At 33.7% G+C, this 23,568-nt stretch overlaps 2 protein-coding genes across 6 annotated transcripts in view; one reads left to right on the top strand and one right to left on the bottom strand.

Moving 5' to 3' along the window:
- LOC121725651 (sorting nexin-7-like) overlaps window positions 1-23,568 on the bottom strand; it is a 147,598-nt gene that overhangs the window by 120,221 nt on the left and 3,809 nt on the right. Inside the window, exon 3 of the mRNA XM_042112685.1 lies at window positions 14,805-14,924. Within this exon, the coding sequence (XP_041968619.1) occupies window positions 14,805-14,924 (120 nt within the window). The remainder of the gene's footprint in view (window positions 1-14,804; window positions 14,925-23,568) is intronic.
- LOC121725650 lies at window positions 7,323-11,798 on the top strand. 5 transcript variants are annotated; one of them, XM_042112680.1, is made up of 5 exons: window positions 7,334-7,402; window positions 8,631-8,717; window positions 8,902-8,988; window positions 9,232-10,383; window positions 10,730-11,798. In XM_042112680.1, the coding sequence occupies exons 4-5, from the start codon at window positions 9,429-9,431 to the stop codon at window positions 11,479-11,481; spliced, it is 1,707 nt and encodes a 568-aa protein (XP_041968614.1). In that variant the 5' UTR covers window positions 7,334-7,402; window positions 8,631-8,717; window positions 8,902-8,988; window positions 9,232-9,428; the 3' UTR covers window positions 11,482-11,798. The 5 variants fall into 5 exon arrangements, with proteins under 5 accessions (XP_041968616.1, XP_041968618.1, XP_041968614.1 ...); XM_042112682.1 differs by lacking the exon at window positions 8,631-8,717 and having other exon boundaries at window positions 7,323-7,402; XM_042112681.1 differs by lacking the exon at window positions 8,902-8,988.

Below are 23,568 nucleotides of genomic sequence, written 5' to 3'. Positions count from 1 at the left end.
GCGACTGCGAAGCGGGAGCGTCAAGTTGCGTCAAGTTGTCAAAATATGTGTGATTTGAATACAAAACACACAACTCTCGTCTCGGGAAAGGACAACTTGACGCAGGGGTGACAATCTTAATAGTAGCAAACGAGAAAACGTTTCATTATAGGTCTGTAAAATAAAGTGAGACCAAAATTGCATTGAGGTCCTCACGTGAAAGTGACACAGTAATTTGGTAGTATTATAATGTAAGTAGTTGAAAAAACCCACATATAGATGACGCTATTTGTGATAACGATGATGAGCGATTGCTGCATAATAGTTATGCTGGTTCGTAAGATGGCGCTATCTCATCTTTATTGGTTCTGATTTTTCCCTGACTTGATTTTCACCTAATAAAAATTTAAAATATTAAAATAATGTTTTGAAAATTGTAAGAATTGCTGAAATGAAATGTTTTTTGTCAATTAGCCAGAAATAAAATAAAATTTAAGAATTTATTTTCCACTAGCAACATTAAATCCATTTTCCGCAATAGCAATAATTGTCAAATGTCAATCAAACAAATGTGGCTGCCGGTTTGCGCTGGAGTGCTCTTCGGTGTCTTGTTTGTTTTTCTAGATTTTTATCCCCATATTAGTGCTTTATCCACCTAAGTCCGTCAAGTTGAGCCTCTGCTCCTTCGGCCGTGTCGATTTTGTGCTTAAGGTGATCGAAATCTTGTGAAGTTTGTGCTTGAGATAGGACTCGTTGAACCGTTTTGTGATATTTGATATTTATCATGTCTAATAGAAAGTGTTGTGTTCCTGGATGTACAAATGGCTTAGGTAAGCATTTATCAACACCCCTAAAACAGATAGCCGTCATTTTATCACGACTCCAGTGAATTCTAACTTGTGTCCCTTTTTTTCAGATACTGCGGGGAATTTACATAAATTCCCTAATCCAGATAAGGATAGACAGCTATTTAATACATGGGTCTTTAATGTTGGTGGTGACATTTTGCAACTTGAAATAACCATATTTTCAAATACCGCCGCATCTGTAATGATCATTTCGAACCAAAATATTGGTGCCGGAATAACCGACTTGCTAAAGGAGCTGTACCTATGAAAAACATGCCAGGTTAGTTTTAGTAAAATGCCCAAATGAAGATAATACCTGCTTACCTTAAAGAGTACCATAAGTCTCTTTCTAAAGTTAATGTTAGAAAGAAGCAAACAGTCTTGTTAGTAAAGTTAACAATTTCTATAAAATATCATAAAATGACAAACTACAGTGGTGTAAGCCATACACGCTATTGTCTACTGGAGAGGTAACATGTGCAGGTATGCCTGAAATTTTCGATTTGGCCAGTAGCCTGTGCAGGCCTAAAAAACTGCACAGATTCCGGTCAGGCATTCCTGTACAGGTGGACTCTGGTAGACCATAGTATGTATGACACCCATAAAACTGTCTAAAACATCTGAATAGAGATTTCTTTGAGCCACAATTTCTGTATGTAGGTATTAAATTAAATATTAAATATTCTTTTATTTTCTGAACCATTACATAACATAACATTTTTACAATATTTTTCAAAAGTAACTTTTGTTTACACACAAGTATCTAGGTAAATTGTTTTATTATACAGTTTTGTTTTAGTTATGTAGTAAGCCATACAAATTACAATGGACCCCAAACTAGGCAGAGCCTGTATCTTGGTGGTCCTTAGTCTTTCCAGTACATAATTTACTGATTAATGCAGCGCTTACGATTTGATCATAATTATTATCCACAGCTAGAATAAAAGTTTTTTTTTTTTTTTTTTTTGTACCGTCAAATGTGGCAACTTGACATATACCGGTCAACTTGACCTAAGGTTCCGTTTTATAACAAAATATTAAGTTTCGTAGGATTGCAAACAAGTAACTTTTTGTATTAACGGTAGTAGTATTTTGAAACTGTCACTGGCAACATATTGTTTTTTTAAAGTAGCAACACTGTTAGTTTATGCAATATGGCGTTTCGAAGTGTCATCAACGGAAGACGTTTTTTGCTATTGTGGTCATAATTGAGTTTATGGAACTATAAATACTTAATTCAGGTGAGTGCAATTTTGATACTTTGTGTAATAAACGCTGGAGATTAATATTAACTTGTTTACTATACGTTTCTAGTTCAATCTACCGAAATATTTGCTTAGGTATTGTTGGCTAAGGTTAGGTCAAGTTGCCATTGACAGCAGCGTGGCAACTTGACCTGCACCTAGGGTTGACACAAAATTAAGTGCAATTATTAGTGGCAAGTAAGTACCTATGTCGCACATTCGGTTTAGCGAAAAATGCCTGCCTATAATATGAAATGTTATTAAGTTACGATTATGAACAATCTCTACTATTTTATACTGAAACTATGTTCGTTTAGCAACCGAAGGCGTTTCGTCGACCCGGTAATTACCAAATGTATAGAGAAGGCAATTTAGGAGTTGTCACCAGGAAAAATGGTTCAGATTTTTGGTACAATCATAACGCTGTGACTTCCAAACGAATATAGTGTCACATAATAATGCACCTATAATATATGCTTATGCGTACAAACATATACACGGTTACTGGTAATTTGATATAGTTCTTTGAGAATTTGATAGTAGATATAAATGCATTTTTTTGTCATTACTTAGATAGTCCAAAAGAGAGGCAATTTTTGAATTTCGTATGAAAATTCCAGTTTCTGTAATTCTTCGCGATACCGTCTTAAAATCTTATACTATTGTTATTATGCAAAATATGGGAAAAGCTTCGTCATTTTATCAGCCTTCGAAACTGATATAAAGGTTTAACAAGATACAAATAAGTTATTCCTAAAATAATAATTTCTGTAGGGTGCATCATGTCCCATACAAATCTTTTACTCTTTTCTACAATATAAAAATTCAAGTCTCGATTATTTGGATTAGCCTGCTAATCAAGACGGGTTACATAATGCTAGAAGATAATAGACGCGTAATAATGCAGAAAACGTAGTTAAACTCGAAAATAAAAAAAGTCTTCGCTAATTTGTATGGGACTTAATGCTCCCTTTTAATGGAAATTTTATTTTTTTGCCAGAAGTTGCTTATATTTTTAATTTTTTAAACCTGCTTGGAAAGCTAATGAAAAGAGAAGTTTTTTCGTAGGTTGTATAATTACTGTAAGTACGTTTTTAAGACCATAATGCGTTGAATTTCAGAAACTGATTTTCATAGATAATTTTTAGGTATTCTAATTCTCATAACTAAAAAACCAGGCAGTTTAGGACAATCTTTGTAAGAACAATAATTATTGCATCTAATATCTACTATTACATGATCAAAGCATTTATCTAATTACCAGTAAAGTAACCCTGTACCTATATCTAAATTTGTTTTAGTGTAAAATGGCACCAAAAAAACGAGATCGTCGGAGAATTGGGGCAAGATCATATAAAAACTACAGCGACGAAATGTTATCATTAGCAGTTGAGATGGTCCAGAATAAAAAATATTCATCCTACGATGCCGAAAAACAATTTAACATTCCCCGAAGAACAATAGAAAGAAAAGTTAAAAAGTTACATATGAGAAAACCAGGATCTCCGCAAAGGCTATCTGAAGAAGAAGAACTGGAATTTGTTAAAGTTTTGATTGTAGTTGCAGACTTCGGTGCTCCTCTGACCTTATTAGATCTCAGGATACTTGTACATGAGTATCTGTTGAAAAATAATAAGGTGCACATTTTTGATGGAAAACCACCTGGAGAATGGTGGGCTCGGTCTTTCATAGAAAGGCATCGTGACCAATTAACTGTCAGGTCAGTGCAAAATATAAAGAGAGCACGGGCAGAAAAAAGTACAAAAGAATTTCAAGATTACTTTAAGAATCTTGAAAATCTGGTTAAAAACGTTCCTCCTACTCATTTGGTTAATTACGATGAAACTAATTTTAGCGACAACCCAGGTTCCGTAAAATGTATATTTCGTCGCGGAATAAAATATCCAGAGAGAATAATGAATAGTACAAAGGGCTGTATTTCGGTTATGTTTGCCGCAAGCGCGAATGGCAAGGTATTGCCGCCATATATCGTATACAAGTCCGAAAATTTATGGAATCAGTGGGTCGAAGGAGGTCCCGATGAAGCTCGTTTTGGTAGAACTAAAAGTGGGTGGTTCGATTCGAGTACATTTTTGGACTGGTTCACTCACATAATTGTACCATGGGCGCGAAAACTTGAGGGAACTAAGATTATAATCGGTGACAATTTATCCAGCCACATAAATTTCGAAGTTTTAGAATGTTGCGAGAAGTACGATATTAAATTTGTACTGTTGCCGCCAAATTCTACACAGCTCACGCAGCCACTTGACGTTGCTTTCTTCGGGCCTTTGAAAAAAACGTGGCGCAAAGTTCTCACACAATATAAAATTGAAAACCCACGACAAGCATCATTAAATAAATGTCACTTTCCGCCTCTTTTGAAAAAAGTAATGGATGATGTCAACATGGGTAAAAAAGAAAACGTGATAAGTGGGTTTAAAGCCACGGGTATTTACCCATTCAACCCAGAAAAAGTATTGAGAAAGGTACCGGAATATGCTTCCAATGAACCAGAATACTCAGTAGACCAAGTGTTACTAGAATATTTAAAGAAGAGTAGGCAACCCAACGAAATGAAAAGAGGGAGGAACAAGAAACTTAATGTTGAGCCAGGAATGTCTGTAACAGTATCTGACCTCGCCAAAAGGGAACTGACTGAAAACCATGTGGAGAAAAGAGAAAAAAAATCTGGAACCAACAAAATCAAGAATGAAAAAGCAGGTCAGATTACCGTCAAAAAGAGAAAAATAGGGACTGAAGTAAAAACTGATGATTGTACTGGTCAGCAAAGTCATATAACCGTCAATATCTGTGGAACTTTAAGTGACAACGAAGATCAAGATAGCAGAAGCAAAGAAAATAAAGAACCTACTTCTGGTGGACAGGGTAAGAAACGAAAACATACTAAAAAGACAAATAACAAAAAAGAAAAGAAGAAACCCATTAAGACATCAAAAAATGAAGAATGCGGATCTACAACAACAGAAGATTTAGAAATAAGTATACACAGTGATAGCGATATTATCGATATTAATCTAGATGAGGAAGATGACTATAATATAGAACTAAATGAGGAAAGTGAAGGTAAAGTAGAATGTGATAATAAATTATCGGAACTAATTGACCGTGATGGCAGAGATGTAGCAAGAAATGTAGATGAGATGGAAAAAGAAATATTTGAAAAGATAAAAAAGATAGATCAGGGTGACATAGAATTAGAAGCTCGCGACATAAGCGACTCAGAAATATTAAATGAAAATATTTTTACTGATAAAGAACAAAGGAATTATAAAAATCAGAATTCAAGATTTGATCAAGACATATGTGGACCTTTACATGAAAATAATAATTTAAACAAAAATGAATATAAGTGGAATATAGGAGACACTATATTGACGCGTTATTACTCCTCTCACAAATGGAAATATTACATTGGCGTTATTGAGAACATCAACAAAACTGAGAAAGTTTATTCAGTTATCTATTACAAGACAATACCCTGGGGTGATAACATTAAATTTGTAAAGCCCAAGCGTGAAGATAAAGATTCTTCTCTGCCTGAGAATTTTATTGTGAAATCTATAAATTTGCTGCAAACATCAGAAAATCCAGTCGAGTATGTTCTCTTTGATGATGATGACATAGTTTATTTTAAATAAGTTATGTTTCGTTCAAGCAAATTAGGGAGCGTTCAAGTACATATTACGTAACGCAATTTTTGAAGATTTTAGACCTTCCCTCCCCTCATGTAACGCACCGTAACGTTTTTCTGTCCCCCCCCCCCCCCCCCCCCCCCTAAACGTTACGTAACATTTAATAAAGTAATAAAAATGAAAGGTTTGCCAAGTTAGCAAACAAAAATAAAAGTACGATGTTACGTAATGCGTTGTTTAAATACTCCCCATCCCGCCCTTGTAACGCACCGTAACGTTTTACAAGACCCCCCCCTCCCCCCAAATTGCGTTACGTAATACTTGAATGCTCCCTATTCTACTAAATATATTCGTGCCATTAGATGTACCTGTTAGAACTAAGTAAACATTTTTCATAAATAAACGAATACTTAAAACTAGTGCTACATTTTTGTGACAACCCTATTCAGTGTTTGAGTTTTGTATGAAAACCGTTACATATCCTGTGGCAACTTGTCCTAGTAGCCAGTACTGTCAGTTCTTATTATTAATCCAAACTGGGTTACCATGTTTAAAAACATGAGTACGTAAAATGATTGGCAATTAGACCTAAAATACGATGTTATATGCACGTATCTATCTAAGATGGTAAACAGGTCATGTTACCACGGTGGTGTCAATTTGACCTCTGTTACGTTTATTTTTATTGAAGGTCAGGGTGAACGTATTTTAAAGAAATAACTATTGAAAATCAAAGTTGAATATTTTGTTTTCATAAACAAACCATAACATGTTAAAAATGTCTATTTGATTTCAAGCTATATCAAAAATTTTAAAAAAATATGGTCAAGTTGCCATATTTGACGGTATTCATTTTACAAAAACTACAATCTACACAGTAATACTAGATGCTGCTTACAAGGATAATCACTAAGAATGGAAACATATTATACAAATTGAAATTATTTAATTTAATGTGATGTGATGTATCATACTAGTTTCTATGCATAAATACATTTACATATGTATATTGGTTACACTGGTTACACAAAACTATTATTTCCGGCAAAAATGTTTCAAGTGCATTTGAATTGTTCATTTAATTTCAAAGATCATTTGTTCCTACAAATTACGCTGAAAATGAGTAACTTTATCAATGTCATATGTACGAAAAATCCTGTGCTACTTTAAATTTGTTGTAATATTTAAATAGCACTGCATTACACAATTCCTTTAAGCTTTTCCAAAGCTTTTTTTTTAAACCTTCTTAACTGAATGAATAGGTAATGATTAATGAATCATTGATTAAAATGTTCTAAACATAATAATATTATGTGGTATCCATATCATCTAGTTTCCGAGGTATATGTCAATTATAATTTTTAATACTCTCTCACTTAGGCGTACAAGAAACCATTACCATATTTGAATTATTTTCCTTTTCTATTACATTGTTTTATTCAATATTTGTTTCTATTTGATAATATGAATACTGAACCAAGTGCAAGTTAAAGGCACTAATGCGGACAGCGTTAAATTATGTAATAATACTACTACTAGCAATAAATTATGTAATAATAATGTAATATACTAAATACTAATAACTAAATTGTATTATTTACAGGACCTGTGCATCTACATATACACTCACTCTCACAAAGTGCAATTGAAGATGTACAAATGAAAGAGAATCTTGGTGAGTGATCCTACAATACAAGCTTTTAATTAGCAATTAATTTATAGTCCGACAAGAAAGTCATGACAGGCGGAAAATTTTTAAATGAAATAAAAAATATGAGAACTTTATTAATTCGAGATAAAAATGTGCAAGGTGACAATATTTAAAATGTAATAAGCAATCTCTGTGAAAATACAAAGAAAAAAATACACCTTTTAAGCGTTATTACGTTTAGAAAATTTTCCCGCCTGTCATGACTTTCTTGACGCACTATACACACGTCCTATGGGGACTCCTTTAGGCGTGCGGATGAAATGTAGCATCTCTCAATAAATGCGCTCTTTCTCTCTCAATCTCTCAAAAAAATTAATTATTTGTGTTGCTGCTAGTTATAAATTATTTTATTAACCCATCAAGCCACAAGCGGTCACCGGCGATCTCAAAATAGAAAAGCTATTGTGTCTCGTTTTTCACGATTGAGGGTATAATTATTATTATTAAAGTAACTTAGCCGCTCTATAAATTATCCTTATAAATGATTAGAATTTAATTTATAATGTTTATTAACTATTTATTTATTTTTTATTAACTAATTATTTCTTTAACTAAATTTAAGGAAATTTAATTTAATTCCCTATCTCTTAAGGATGCTATCATATTGTATATAGGGTGAAAATGTATGAAGGAGAGTGTTTCTTATTTTTCTTATAAATGGACAATATGTTATTTATTTTTATATAAAATATAGCATTTCGTAAAGGGACTAAATAAGCAAAATTTTTTTTGCAGTGTATTTAGCTATACTGGTTCCTAATCAGACCCCATTTTTTTAAACTTTTGCGATTATTGTGATGGTTAAAATATAATTATTTATGTGACAATTTTGTATGCGGCTATAAAATTTTTATAACCAAAATATCTTTGCAGTGTGACTCCTTATTCTTTAAAATGGTACCTGAAGATCGCTGATATTTGTGAAAAAAATGTGATAGTGTCCTTAAGACAAGAGTAATTAATTAAATACAGTTTGTAAAATTACATTTACTTACATGTCAAATGTACTAGTAAAAAAATGTTGACATCCTTACTGATATCATAACTATGTAAAAGTAACTTTGTCTAGTGGGCTGGCTTTAATTATTTCAATATCATTCAAATAATGGTTACAATATTAACTACTACATTCATTGTTATGATGGTGATTTTTGTTTGATGATTCTTACCAATTATGCTTATGACTTTTCAGACCCTGTCACTTCAGAATCTCAGTCTATATGGAGTAATAGACAGCCTCCTAATGAAGAAGAAAATATGCATGTGGTAAAAGATCTTGGTAAGCAACAATAATTGTATTCAAATTTCAAACATAATAATATAATAACTGCAAATCTGAGTTTGCTGGCCTTAATATTTCAATATCATTCAAATAATGGTTACTCAATATTAACTACTACATTAATTGTTATGATGGTGATTTTGGTTAGATAATTCTTACCAATTATGCTTATGATTTTCAGAACCTGTCACTTCAGAATCTCAGTCTATAAGGAGTAATAGACAGCCTCCTAATGAAGAAGAAAATATGCATGTGGTAAAAGATCTTGGTAAGCAACAATAATTGTATTCAAATTACAAACATAATAATATAATAACTGCAAATCTGAGTTTGCTAGTTACGCCATCATTGTTTAATAACTACGGATTTATATATTTAATACATATATTTCAATGATTAGATAATTTAACACACAACTATGTAGCATCAAATGTTATCCACTCATAATATTATGTAAGTACTCTTAAATATTCTGCAATTTTAATTCATATGATTCTTATTATTTTTTCAGTGCATCGCAACATACATGTAAAATGTGTTAGTAAGAAGGCTGTTGTTACGAAAACTGAGCGTGCTCTGTATGAGAAAATGTTGCAAGTTGGTGTGAAACTCAGCAAATGCCGTAGTAAGATTAAAAAGTAGGCAACCAAAATCAAGGCCTTGCAAAATATTACCACAAACCCAAAATTTTTGGAAACTTTGGACAAAATGTCCAGCACATCAAAAATTTTAACTTTGCTGCAGTTCAGGGAGCACAAAAAGGAAAAAAAAGGTCGGCGTTTCACATTAGAAGAAAAAATTGTAGCTTTGACTATCTTCAAACAAAGCCCAAAAGGATACAGATTCCTGAGGAAAATCTTTATCCTTCCATCGCGACAAATTTTAATAAAATTAATTAATACGGCAGATATAAATGCTGGTATTAATAAAAATTTGATGGCACAAGTAAAAAAAGCCACACTTAAAATGAAACCAGAACACAAATTATGTGTTGTTCTTTTTGACGAAATGTCACTAAAACCGAATGTGGCATACAATGAAAGAAAAGACAAAGTGAGTGGGTTTGTAACCAATGGGCAAGAGACACTGCCTGAGTATGCAGATCATGCGCAGGTATTTATGATAAGAGGGCTTATAAAAAATTACAAGCAACCTGTTGCGTACACCTTTTCTCAGTCTGCCACGAAAGGACCAGAACTGGCAAAACAATTAAAGGCTGTTGTCACAGAACTACAAAATGCTGGTCTTATTGTGGTAGCAACAGTGTGCGATCAAGGTACAAATAATGTACACTGCATTAAATACCTGTTGCAAGAGACAAGAGGGATTCTCTTACGTAAATTAGAAGAACCTGTGGGAAATATTATTTTAATAAATAACCAGGAGATTATTCCCTTGTACGATCCACCTCACCTAATGAAATGTATAAGAAATAATTTAATTACGAAAAATCTACAATTTCAAAAAGAAAACAATATTCTTATGGCAAAGTGGGAACACATAACTGCACTGCACCAAGAAAACCCAGGCTACAAAGGCATAAGACTGGTGCCAAAATTGACAGACTCCCATTGCATTCCAAGTAAGATACCTAAGATGAAGGTGAAATTTGCTACGCAACTGTTCAGCCAAACTGTAGCATCAAATATGGGCTACCTAGCAGGTAAATGAATTTATTACATAATGTTTTCATGTTGCATTATTTTATCGATACTAATATTTATAAAGCTGTATATTTTGTTTGTTTCAAGTTTGTTTTCTTGACCATGCTAATCTAAAGAATTAATCCAATCACCAAGGTCGATCTCCCGGTCTAATTCGAAATTATTGTAAAGTTCAATTCCCGCATAAGTCAAACATTTATAGGTGTTATGTTATTTATAATATATTATGTTTGTTGTCTGCGGTACCCAAATTACAAGCAAGGACTGATTTGTTTGGGATAAGATTGCGTTGTGAGAATGTGTGAGGAATATTATTCATAATTTATTCTTATCTTATTTTTGCAGAAAAAGGAATAATCTCCCAAGATGCGCAAAACACCGCAGACGTCATCTTGTTTTTTGACCAACTTTTTGACTCAATTAATGGAAGCTTCGGAAAAAGGAAGAAGCACAGTAAACCTCTTCTGGGACCTGCGACGCCTAACTCACCACATCACAAAACATGGATGGAGGCTAAAATATTTTTAAAAAATATGAAGTTTGTAAATGTAAAAACCTTGAATGTGGAGCATGTTCCCACTTTAAATAACTGGGTATGGACACTAGAAGGAATTGAACTACTATTAAAAAAAAATGCTGCTAAGTACGGAGTGACATCAGTTTGGTTACGGCATCTGAACCAGGATCCGATTGAAAATTTTTTCGGATCGATAAGGAGCCAAGGATGCCGCAACGCAAACCCTACTCCAGATGGGTTTGAAGCAGCATTTAGCAGCTTATTAATAAACAGCCTATCTAGTGTCCATGCCCCTGGGGCCAATTGTGAGGTGGATAATTGCCATACTTTGCATGAAGTTCTCATCACTAGCGGGGCCTGCAAAGAACAAATAAATTGCGAGCTGTCTAAGATTCCGGACATAGAATTTACACCCCTTGAAGACAAAAGTGACCCCCGAATAGTTGGGGGGCTACAATATGTTAGCGATTATTTTATTAAAACCGCTAAGAGGAAAGTCTTCAAGGGTTGTAGTGAATGTAAAAAAAAACTTTATGTCCGATCAGCAACAAGAGTACATAAAACGCAGAGAATATGCTAATAAAAAATGGCTTTGCAGTCCCAGCGACTCTCTCTTGAATTGTATTTCAAATCTGCAGTATATAAATTACGCAATAATAACAAAGTGCTTACATACAAAATATTTAAAAAATTTAATTAAAACAGTAATATTTATTCACATGCAATTTGAGTTCTTGAAATGTGAACTACATAAAGAAAAATTAATAGATTTTCTAATCAACATATCCTGCAGATTCTTCATTTACAATTACTGTAAGAATATAAACAGAATATTAATGAATAGGAGAGACTGTGATGATTGTACGGATGTACGGATTTGTATAAGCTGAAAGCGAACAAATTGTATATGAAATGTTTTAAAAGAAAAAAATAAATTATATCAACGGTTGTCTGTATTTTATATTTTATAAACATCCTATAAAAAGACCCAGTAACCAATGCTACAGGTAGGTATATATATATATATATATATATATATATATATATATATATATATATATATATATATATATATATATATATATATATATATATATATATATATATATATATATATATATATAAATATTGACAAAAAGTTGCCAAAACCTACACCCAGAGGGCGCCACTTGTCTTACCCAATTTGGCCGTCGAGTTGGACCTCTATTACATATTATAAAAAAGCACTCTGTGACTTGACGCTCCCGCTTCGCAGTCGGGTGGCCGCGTACAGTCTGTCAAGAAAGTGAAGAAATTAAAAAGTGGCAACATCGTAGTGTCATCCCTTTCAAATCAATTTAAGAAATAAGGGATGACACTACGATGTTGCCACTTTTTAATTTCTTCACTTTCTTGACAGACAATAGGTTTGAACGAAGCCTAATGTTTGACTGATGGACTGACGAATGGTATTATACGGTCACTCAATTCTCTTCAGTTTTGTGTCAGTCAAAGCCAGAATTTCTCCGTTGTAAGTAGGTACTTACAACGGAGAAATTCTGGCTTTGACTGACACTTATGGCTTCAGGTGAAGGACTTGTGATATTCAATTTCGCTGAAATTTGGTATGGAGATACTTTAAGTCTCGGGAAAGGACCGAGGATACTTTTTAACCCGGAAAAATGTACGGTTCCCGCGCGATAAACGAGAATCATCTAGTATTTAATATACACATCCATGACCAGGAACATTAAAAACTTTTTGTTCCGTCGGCGGGATTAGAACCCGCGACCCCCTGTTTGTCACTCCCTCTTAACCATAGCCACAGAGGTCGACTAAAATATACTCTTCTGTGTTCGTTCAAAATTCGTGACTGATGGCTGCATGAAGCAAAAATCAAAATATCCAGATTTTCGTCAATCAGATTCATGCAACCGTCAGTCACGCTCTTACACGGTAGGTTATCCATCAGTCACAGCCATGACTGTGGTAAAACTGACAGCAAAACCTACCGTGTAATGGATGCCATTGGCAAACTTATCACCATTTCACTAGATAAATTTAGACTGATAATCATATTACTAGATTGCGACTGTATTATAATTATATTCCTAGGATGATAGTAATGAATCGCTTTCGTATAACTATGTAACGGTATATCTCTCCACTGTGGCATAATTTATACTCGAGACAAAAGCCAATCTTTTGTAACGGTTTCAGACAAATTTCTCGCTCTTCGAAAGAATATAGTATGACTCTGAACATATGGCAGATAATGATGATGAGTGATGACATTCGAGTAGCTGGAAGTAATTTTGAAGGTTTTCCTGTCACAGATTTCACTGTAAAAGTTGCACTACCGGAAAAGTTTTGGCTATAGATGTAAGATAAGTCGATGATTCCTTGGCGATAAAACTTCGTCAATATATGAAAAACAAGTGCCACAAATACGATGTTAAGTTGTATAAACTATGTACCCCAGAGGGATACAAACATAATGTGGTTATTTAAACAGGAAAAATCGACGATAGACATAAACTCAAGCATGGACAGAAAACAGTTGAAAGACTAATTGCTGATCTAGAAAATAAGGGCAGAATCCTAATTACAGATAATTAATTTTTACAATTCGGTCGAACTTGCTGTGTTATATGTATATTGTGCCAATTTGTAACACTTGCTGAGGAGTTGATAGAAAAAAAATGTTTGTGGCACAGAAACACACAATGTTCATTGTTATATCTTCTAAACTATCTGACTGAGTGCAAAGAAGTTTAGAAATTCATTCTAGGAAAAAACCTCATCTAATGCAATAGAAGAGGTTTTTCCCTAGAATGAACGATCAGATAACATGAAAAAGAAGTAGTTTTATACGCTAGATTTTTCACGAAACGCCAATAACAAAAAATTACACAAAAACCCCTAACTGTTCATTAAACTAATTTTTCTCTGTTTTATTCACGAAAATTTAAATAAATTAATGTCTGTGTGATTGTAGTCTACTGAGTGACTGGTGAGACATGTTCAATACTCGAGGATGTGATATTTGGCTATTATATTAGATCAGTCTTTCCCAAAGTGGGTGATAACGCCCCCTTGTGGGCGCTGAAGGTGTAAAGGGTGGTGTGGGACCCAGAAAAAAATGGGGGCGTTGTGTATAGGCTTGGGGGGTGATTTATTTCACCTGGAATCTGGATGCATTTTAAATTGAAACAACATTAACTTTGAGAACAAATTATGTTTGAGCAAATTTTGCTCAAACATAATTTGTTCTCAAAGTGGGCGGTAGACCAAAAAAGTTTGGGAACCCCTGTATTAGATGAAAAAAAATATTAATAGGTCACTGAGTAAATGTAGCTTAAAGTTAAATAATTATTTACCCGACGCATGGACACCGCGCGCGGGAAGGGTAGGTAGGTAGGGTAGGGGATTTTTTGCCTTTTTAGCCAGGGCTAAATATCTGATACAGGTATTGATAATAGGGCTACACATAGACACTTGAAATATTTACAAGATACTTATTTGTATCTTTTTTAATAATAATAAATATTTAAATAAAATATTTAAGGGGGAATCCCATACAAAAAACACAATTTTTTGGCTTTCTTTGCTACACAATGTTACAGAACCCTTATTGCCAGAGTCCAACTCGCACTTAGCCGATTTTATATTATTTATGTGCAGAAATTAACATGAGGTATTGGTCAAATTAGTATAAGAGCCGCGGAGTCTGTCTGCCATGAGATTTCTCTCATGGCAGCCATTTTATTTTTTACTCTTCTTTCGCTTTTTTTCAAAAAAACAGTCATTTTGTCCATAAAAAAATGCCATATTTCATAACATTTAAAGGATTGGACACCAGTGTTGGGACACACGATATATGTATATTGTTATCATGCCTAAAAAAATTAAATTTAAAATTACCTTAAAATGGTTGTAGCGTCTTCTAACATACGGAGGAGTCGGCCAACGGGCACACACAGACCTCACCCGGTAAGTAACATATGTTTCCAAGGTTGATAACTGCTTCATTGGACAATCCACCTGCAAAAGTTTGTAATATAATCTCCTAAAATGTTAATAATAACAAAAGATTTTTTAACTGTATGTTTTTAACCCACCAATCCCCAAGAGGCAGCCGGCTGCCGCATAACAATTGATAATATATTGTTTGCGATACCCACTATGAAGGTGCTACATTTATCTGTTTCAGAAAAGAAAGTTTGTCATTCTAGTTTAAAATTCTATGTCATATTTTTGTTATTGCACAAGAGAGTTCCAAGTCGCTCAACAAGAACAAAACTGAATAACAGTGAATTTTGATTAAAATAAACCTCACTTATTAACAAAATTATTACTCTTGAGCATTATGGGTATTGAAAAAAACATTCTTGAAAACCTTAGTATTAATTTGTTTTATTGGTTTAATCCAGGGGGTCGGCAAGTTATTTTAGGTGGGGTCCGGATACTGTTTGGAAATTTTAACGAGGTCCAGAAAAAACACACTTGTCCTATGATGTAGCTTAAAAATATTATTTTAATTAATAAAGGTATATGTATACCTTATCTATGTTTTAATTAATACTTGCTATAAAATACATTACAATATTTTGAGGTTCGAGATTCGACCTTTCAAAAATCTATTTAAAGTAGGATTTCATATAAAATTATAGTTTCTAAAGTCGGACTTCATTTAATTTTGTCCGGACACGCAATCAAAAAACCTGACTGTGTGCGGCTTCATCCGGATGCCTTGCAACCCTATATAGAGATTAATCCTTCGATCGTGGATTCTTGGATTTTTTTTCTTATTCGATTGGGTCTCGTTCACAGGTGAGCTTATGAGGCTTGATGGGTTAAACTAGAGGTAGGCAAAAGGCGGACCACCGCGGTCCGCAAAGCGGACCACGGTGTTGAAATGCTTCAACAAAACTACTATATTGAGAATTTAGGTAAACTAAAAGATTTCAGTTTTATTAAGTATACAAAATAAGTTAAAAAAAAAAAAAAAAAAAAAAAAGAAAAAAACGTTTATTCCTCTTTTTTTGACCATTATACACCACAAGAATAATACAATTAAAAGACAATAATAAATAAATTTAACGTACAAGTACAAGATTGCAGATATAGAATACAAAACAATCCACATTCCATAGTAAGTAAATGTTACAGTGTGTAGTGTATACGACAATACAAAAATATTATGCATATAATTAACAAGATTTCAAAATCCAACGAAGCAAGGCAGGGAGTGTAATGATCAAAAACTGAATTGGCATCCACTCAGGTAGTGACCGCGGTTCGCAGTCCCTGATTTTCAGTGGATCCAGACTGTCAGGTGAATGACAGACCACACAAGTCATCAGTCCTCTTTTAATAAATATATAATACAAAATAATATACATATACCTACAAACATATTGTGTACTAATTGCTAAGTATAAGTACTTTGTATATGTGTACTTTATGTAATAACTTCAATAACTTAATCACGACGCGAACCCGGAGAAGACGGGAGGCAAGTTGCACCTGCCGCGCTCGCCGCCGCACACAGGGCCTTTTGTAAGATTTAGGTGGACAAAAAGAATTTTAGGTACATGTAAATTAAGCTGTTTTTTCTTTGGCAAACACTTCATTTACCTTTTGACTACACAATAGACAAAAAAAACGGCCAAAACACGCCCGGCAAACAATACAATAGCAGGTAGAAACTTGTTTTCTTAGTTGTTTCTTACGACTATTCTGAGCGGTTGTGTTTTCTGTGCTTTTAGAAGTGAAATATTTTGTGGTTGGAACCGAATTATTTAATAATTTCAATATGGATAATCAAGCTTGTGGTAAGTACTTTTGATTATAGTTTTAAGTAATACAAAAAAATAATTTAATAATTCATAATCCTTAGTTACAATTGAATCGCTAAAAAATGGATATTTTTTGCCCCACAGTCCTACATAGGTTTTGGTAAAGAACGCTAAAGAATAATTTTGCTTTCCATATTTGGAGAAACATGTGGGCTATCGAATACAAGATAAATTAGCTGCAAATACTTGCAAGTTTTTTTAATATTTTTTTTTTTAACAGGAACTTTGGGGGAAGGGCAACGAAATGAAACATTAATCACCCGAAGAGAGTTATTTTTGCACCTTCAAACCAAAGGATATCTAGCATTAGCACAATCACGATGCGTATCATCTCTGATTGACTATGTCATTAACAAGATACCTGAAAATTTTCAGCAAAAACTAAATAAGCAGGTAAGCATTTTTATATAAGTATCCGAATACAATATTCTGTTCTGTTGTAGCTGAGAACATGGGTTAGGTATGTATTATATGTAGGCATATTATGAAGTGTACATTAAAGTTTACTTAATTTTTTATTTCCAGGAGCTGCAAAAAAACATCAAGTCCCTCGTGACTAACATGTTTACAAGATATCGCCAATGTCATCGTATTGTTCAAGTTCTTTTCAAAAAGCATCGGGTCTGATTTGATGAACAATTCAATATTCCTTTCCATTCTCAAGTGATAGAATCGACAAATAGGATAAGAGGTCGACCCAGAAAACTATTTAAAGAGAGTTCAAAAAGAACTCAAACCCGAAACGTTTCCGAACTCCTAAACTATTTAAAGAGAGTTCAAAAAGAACTCAAACCCTAAACGTTTCCTATCTCATAAAGACCACCAACAGCTGCTTGTAGCGACTCAAAAGTCTTTGAGATTGCAAGGGAAACGGTTAGCCTCTCGAGTGGTAGAGATCGTTTCTTCATCCACGCCTAAACGTTTGAAGCGAATGCAAGAAGGATCCCAAACACCAACATCAAAGGTAACCTTTACTCCTAATGAAGCATTAGCTTTGATAGTTGATACAAAACTAACAAAGGCCCCTCCTTTGTTAGTATTGTACCTGCGAATCAAAAGAGCTGCCAAGAAAATAAAGCACGATATATACCCGTCATACAAAGCAGTTCAAGCAGCTAAACTAAAATGTTATCCAGAAGATATAAAAAAATCTGAAGATGGGGTATAAGTTCAGTTACAGACATTGCTGGACTTTACTTTGGACAGGCTTATGTTGGTCCACAATGATGTGTTTACTCAAGTAAAGACAAAGCAATTAAAAGTGTTTTGCAAGTGGGGTTTCGATGGGAGTGGAGGTCATAGTATCTACAAACAAAACTTTAGTGATAGTAGACTATATGGCGATAGCAACATCATACTCTGCAGCGTTGTAATAATACAAATATGCGACGACTATAATAATGTATACTGGAAGGCGTCGAGTACTTCAAGCACGCGATTTTGTCGTCCGCTTACATTTAAATTATTAAAAGAGAGCCAGGAAACTGTAGTGCAGCTAAACAACGAGGTAGAGACTCAAATTAATAAATTAAAATCGAAATCGTTAAAAATTGGTGACATGGAAATTGAACTACAATACATTATGTTGCCTACAATGTTCGACGGTAAAATAATTAATATTTTGACCAATAACAAGTCATCGCAGTGTTGCTTTATTTGTAAGGCCAAGTCAACAGAAATGAACGATATCAAAAAAGGTTATAAACGAACCTGCGCCACAGACACATTTAAATATGGACTATCAGTTCTACATGCATACATAAGAAGTATGGAGCTGTTCCTACATGTCAGCTATAAACTCGATTTAAAAAAGTGGCAAGCCCGAGGAGAACAACAAAAAGCAAATGTTCAACGGAGACAAAAAGAAATTAGCACAAGGTTCTACCAAGAAATGGGTCTCGTAATAGACTTACCGAAACAAGGTGGAGGCAATAGTAACGATGGAAATACTGCGAGGCGTTTTTTTTCGTCTCCCGAACTAGTGGCACGTATAACTGGATTAGACGAAAATTTAATTTCAAGATTTTAAATTATTTTAAGCACGTTGGCTAGTGGGTACGCGATCAAGACAGATAAATTTAAAAAATATTGCTTCGAAACAGCAAATATACATGGGTCATTTTAAAAAAAAGTGTACATTGGTATTCTCAGTATGTCCCAAGACTTTAGTTTACTTTTTAAATTTAAATAGTGCGTCTTTGATAGATACACCATTTGAATTATAATTTGTGATAGGTAACTTATTAGTATTTTAAATGTTGCACAGATAAAAGTAAGTTAACATAACATAATTTAAGATTGTTTTAGTAGATAGTACTACTTCGTGTCCCACTAAGGATAGAGCAAGTTAGATGAGAAATATTTTATGAATGTTCATAATCTTCTATAATCTTTGATATATGTTTGGTATTATATTTAATGACTTATTTTTAAGCGGCAAAAACGATATATTTAAAACCCTGAATATTTAATTCATTAAAATAGATAAGGACTTAATTCGTTTCGTATGGAAAATTCCTTTCCGAAACCACTTTTTAATAAAACTCCCACATATAAAACTACCATTCCCAATTTGTATTTTACCACTGGCAATACAGTTTTTAATAGTAAACGGCCTCCATCTTGAATTCGTTCATTTCGGCAGTGACCAGGCGCCAAAAACACCGCGACATCTGTATGGTCTAACGAACATATTCCACGAACCGAAACCCATAACAAAGTAAGTTTAATAGTATACCTCATATTAATTATGTTTTTGCGTTCTATAAGTATTTAGCGAACTTTGTAGATTGTTTAACTTTCTAAGTTGTTTTACTGTCTTAAAAATATGTAAAAAATGTTGCTGGTGCTAAGTGTCCGTGACTTCCATTCCGAAACCAAAACATCGGTAACGTAGAAGTGGAATCAAATAGTTTCGGAATGGAACCCTTAAGCACAGTGTACACTGCACGATTGGTTTAACCAACCTTAGGATGATATTATAAGGTTTAAACACTTACGGATTTAATCGCGGAGCACTTTTATTAATCCCGACGTTTCGGCCACTTTGCAGCGGCCGTGGTCACGGGTAGACTGAGGTGACAGGCGTCCAATTTATTGAAGTTGTTCAACTACCCGACGTTGGTTGGTTGGTTGGGTGCTGCCATCTAGTTGGGATCCAGTGATAAACAAACTAAAGCACAAATCTAGGACACCTCGGCTTCATGACACTGTGAGTTCGTTCTGCGTAGATCGGAACGCAAACAAAAATTGATGAATCGTCGGGTAGTTGAACAACTTCAATAAATTGGACGCCTGTCACCTCAGTCTACCCGTGACCACGGCCGCTGCAAAGTGGCCGAAACGTCGGGATTAATAAAAGTGCTCCGCGATTAAATCTGTAAGTGTTTAAACCTTATAATATCATGAGTGATACTCGCGTAAACGTAAGAAATCACAACCTTAGGATTTTATAATAGTGAGTAATATAAATAATAATAATAATAATAAATATACCTAATAAGTATTTCATTTGTGCCAGCAAAGTATTTTCTCAGAATTTAGTTCATTGTATAACTTTGATAAAGTGTGCTGAAATCCATATAACCAACGATATCAAAATACTTAGATACGACGTATGCCGTCAAAACTGTAGCAATGTTTTTGCATGCAAAATGTGTATCGAGAAAATATTGTCGTCCTTTTTTGTCTTACAGTAGTAGCATATACTACTTTCTCTTTCGCTCATTTTACGCTTTAATCGAATCGAGAAAATATTGTCGTCCTTTTTGTCTTACAGTAATAGCATATACTACTTTCTCTTTCGCTCATTTTACGCTTTAATCGAATCGAGAAAATATTGTCGTCCTTTTTGTCTTACAGTAATAGCATATACTACTTTCTCTTTCGCTCATCTTACGCTTCGCTTTGATTTTTCTCTTAAAATGGAAGACAATAATTTAAATATTAATAAAATCTTAGTAATTACGTGTGAAATATTACACCTTTGGCTTTATTTGTATTTCTCGTGTTGTTACTGCACTTTTGGAAGGCACACGACGGGATTTTGAAGCGAAATGTGGTGAAAAACAACGCGGTAAACAATGAGTTAAGCACGTCCGACTGTCACCGCGTCCTAAGGCGCACTGGTCACAGATGAGTGAGCTCACTCATCTCAAGAGTGACACATTTTCGCGCTGACGATTGTATGGAATGCCTTTTCTAACGTTCTAATTCTATGCATATAACTAGCAAAATATTATGTGCACTTTAATTATGATTACTATACACACATATGAATACCGTATACGGTCTACATTTTATGGTTTCTTCTCAACTTTACATTTTGTTTTTAAGGATGCCACTTACACCAGCCGAAAAGATGAAACGGTACCGCGAAAAGCTAAAAAAAGACCCCGATAGATACGAAGAATATAAAAAGAGAGATGTAAATAGAATTAAATAAAAAAATTCAAGAATTATCAGAAAAAGAAAAGGTAGACCAAAGAAGAAGATGGAGAGAACAGAACCTGCCTACGTACTATCGCCAAATATTCATAGCCGGAACACTTGCCTATGCATAAAACATAGTAATATGGACATGTTGTTTACTTGTTTATTAAGAAATGACATTTTTCCAAACGATGTTAAGTCGATCACGGATGTAATTTCAAAAACAACCTGCGATCCTAATATGTATGAATGTATGCGCGGAATATGTACGATTTGTAAGGAGTTGAAATTAGTTTACGCCTTGGAAGGAGAGGCTTTGTCTAAAAAAGTGTACTGGGAACAATGGGAACGAGTAGATCATAACTATGAGAAGATGGAAAATGGAGTTTTAAAACAAATCAGTACAAAAAGGACAGTAAAAAACCGTAAACATGATATCATTACAGACGTGATAAAACTTTTTGAAAAGAATTTACCTCTATTTAAGATTCACATATATAATTGGAAACATCAGCAACGTAAATATCGAGAAAAAATGGAACAACTTGGTGATAACGAAGCGTTGATTTTATGTGACTTCAGCGAAAATTATGAGTGCAAGTCGGCTGAAGAGGTTCAAGCCACACATTTTGGAGCTTCTAAACATCAGATCACCTTGCATTGTGGCATGATCTACTGGGCTTCTGGTGCACAATCTTTTTGTTCTGTTTCCGACAGTAAATGTCATGACCCAAGTGCTATTTGGGCTCATCTCTTACCCGTTATTAATTTACTTAATCTGAAATGTCCTGGAATCAAACGCATAAATTTTTTTTCCGATGGACCCAGTTCCCAGTACAGACAAAAGAAAAACTTTCATCTTCTAAACTTTTTTATCACGAAGCTGGGCTTAGACATGTGTACTTGGAATTTTTCTGAATGTGGTCACGGGAAAGGCGTAGCTGACGGGATAGGGGGATCTGTAAAAAGGACCTTGGACAAACAAGTTGCTTATGGCCGGGATGTTACAAATGACAAACAAGCGTTGACGATCTTACAATCTACATCAAAAACAATACAATTCTTTTATATAGAAAACTCTGAAATTGAACTCATTCAAAAAAGTATTCCTGTTGCGATCAAAGCAGTGCCTGGAACGTTGCAGATTCATCAAGTCTTGTGTTTTGCTAACTCGTTACGGTTACTATACAGAGTATTGAGTTGTTTTTGTGATATAGATAAAGAACATGTATGTAAATGTTATGAATGTAAGGAACACACTCTACAAAATTTTACTATAAATAAAAACTGTAATTCTATTTTAATGCCATCAACGAGTAATATTGCCAGTAAACAAAACATATCTGAAATGCCTGAATCTTTAGATAGTATAATTACTCAAAACTCAGAAGACTTCCATGACATCTTTAATAACTTGAATCCGACCAATAACTTAAAGGAAATAATTAAGACAGATATTTCAGACTTGCCGATTTTACTTATAACAGAATCAGATACTTAATATTAGTTTATGTTCAGATAATGAATGTATAAGCTACGATTTAACTAATGATGAAAATGATGGTCAAGCGGTCAATCAGTTGAAAAAAAAATGTTTAACTGATATAAGAGTATCATCTCGAAACACAAATCCTTCTATTAGGACAGTAGTATCCCGCAACATGGAATGTTTTGCTTGTAAAAAAAAAGTTCCATTTTCTAGCCTAACAAAATGCATATCCTGCTTGAACTGGTTTTGTATGAAGTGTAGTGAAAGCAATAATTATTACACTGATTTTATTTGTCGAAAATGTTTTGGTGAAGAATATTTGTAAATAATGTAAACATTTTCGACAAATAAAATCAGTGTAATTATTGCCTTCACTACACTTCATACAACAGTGTAATAATTTGATTTGACAAACAATGTAAAAAAAAAACAAACATTGACAACAATGTATCATAGGCCTAAGGATTCTATTCCGTTACCAGAGTAGTCCATTCCGCGACTGTCCTGTTTTTGATAGCTTTATTTTTTATATTCTAAGTTCTTTAAACAATATCATTGTGATTTCATTTATATTTTATGATACTATGTTAATTTCTCTTAATATTATTAATTTAGGACCAAGTTCTTAGACACACCTTATTTTAGGAAAAAATAAGTTTGTTTCCTATCTTGTCCAAAGAGTAACGTAATGGAAATTTAAAAGATCACTACGCACGTTGGTTATGGTTGATTTTGAATTTATAATATTTTTAAGGAAGGTTATAGAAGGCAAAACTAATTAAACAACTTAAATTTGCAATGTTTGTTTTATTTTATATATTTTCAATCAAATAATTATGGGTTTCGGAAGGGAACAAATGTTTCATCCTGATGCATTCAAATATTAATATTATAATATATAGATATT

The sequence above is a fragment of the Aricia agestis genome, chromosome 3 (assembly GCF_905147365.1).
Source record: "Aricia agestis chromosome 3, ilAriAges1.1, whole genome shotgun sequence".
Taxonomy (NCBI): domain Eukaryota; kingdom Metazoa; phylum Arthropoda; class Insecta; order Lepidoptera; family Lycaenidae; genus Aricia; species Aricia agestis.
This window is presented reverse-complemented; position numbering and strand designations above follow the sequence as displayed.

Coding starts and splice junctions, on each gene's coding strand:
- LOC121725650 (XM_042112682.1), top strand. CDS start 9,429: ATGTCCAGCACATCAAAAATTTTAACTTTGCTGCAGTTCAGGGAGCAC. Junction 10,384..10,729: donor AAATATGGGCTACCTAGCAG/GTAAATGAATTT, acceptor TTATTTTTGCAG/AAAAAGGAATAATCTCCCAA.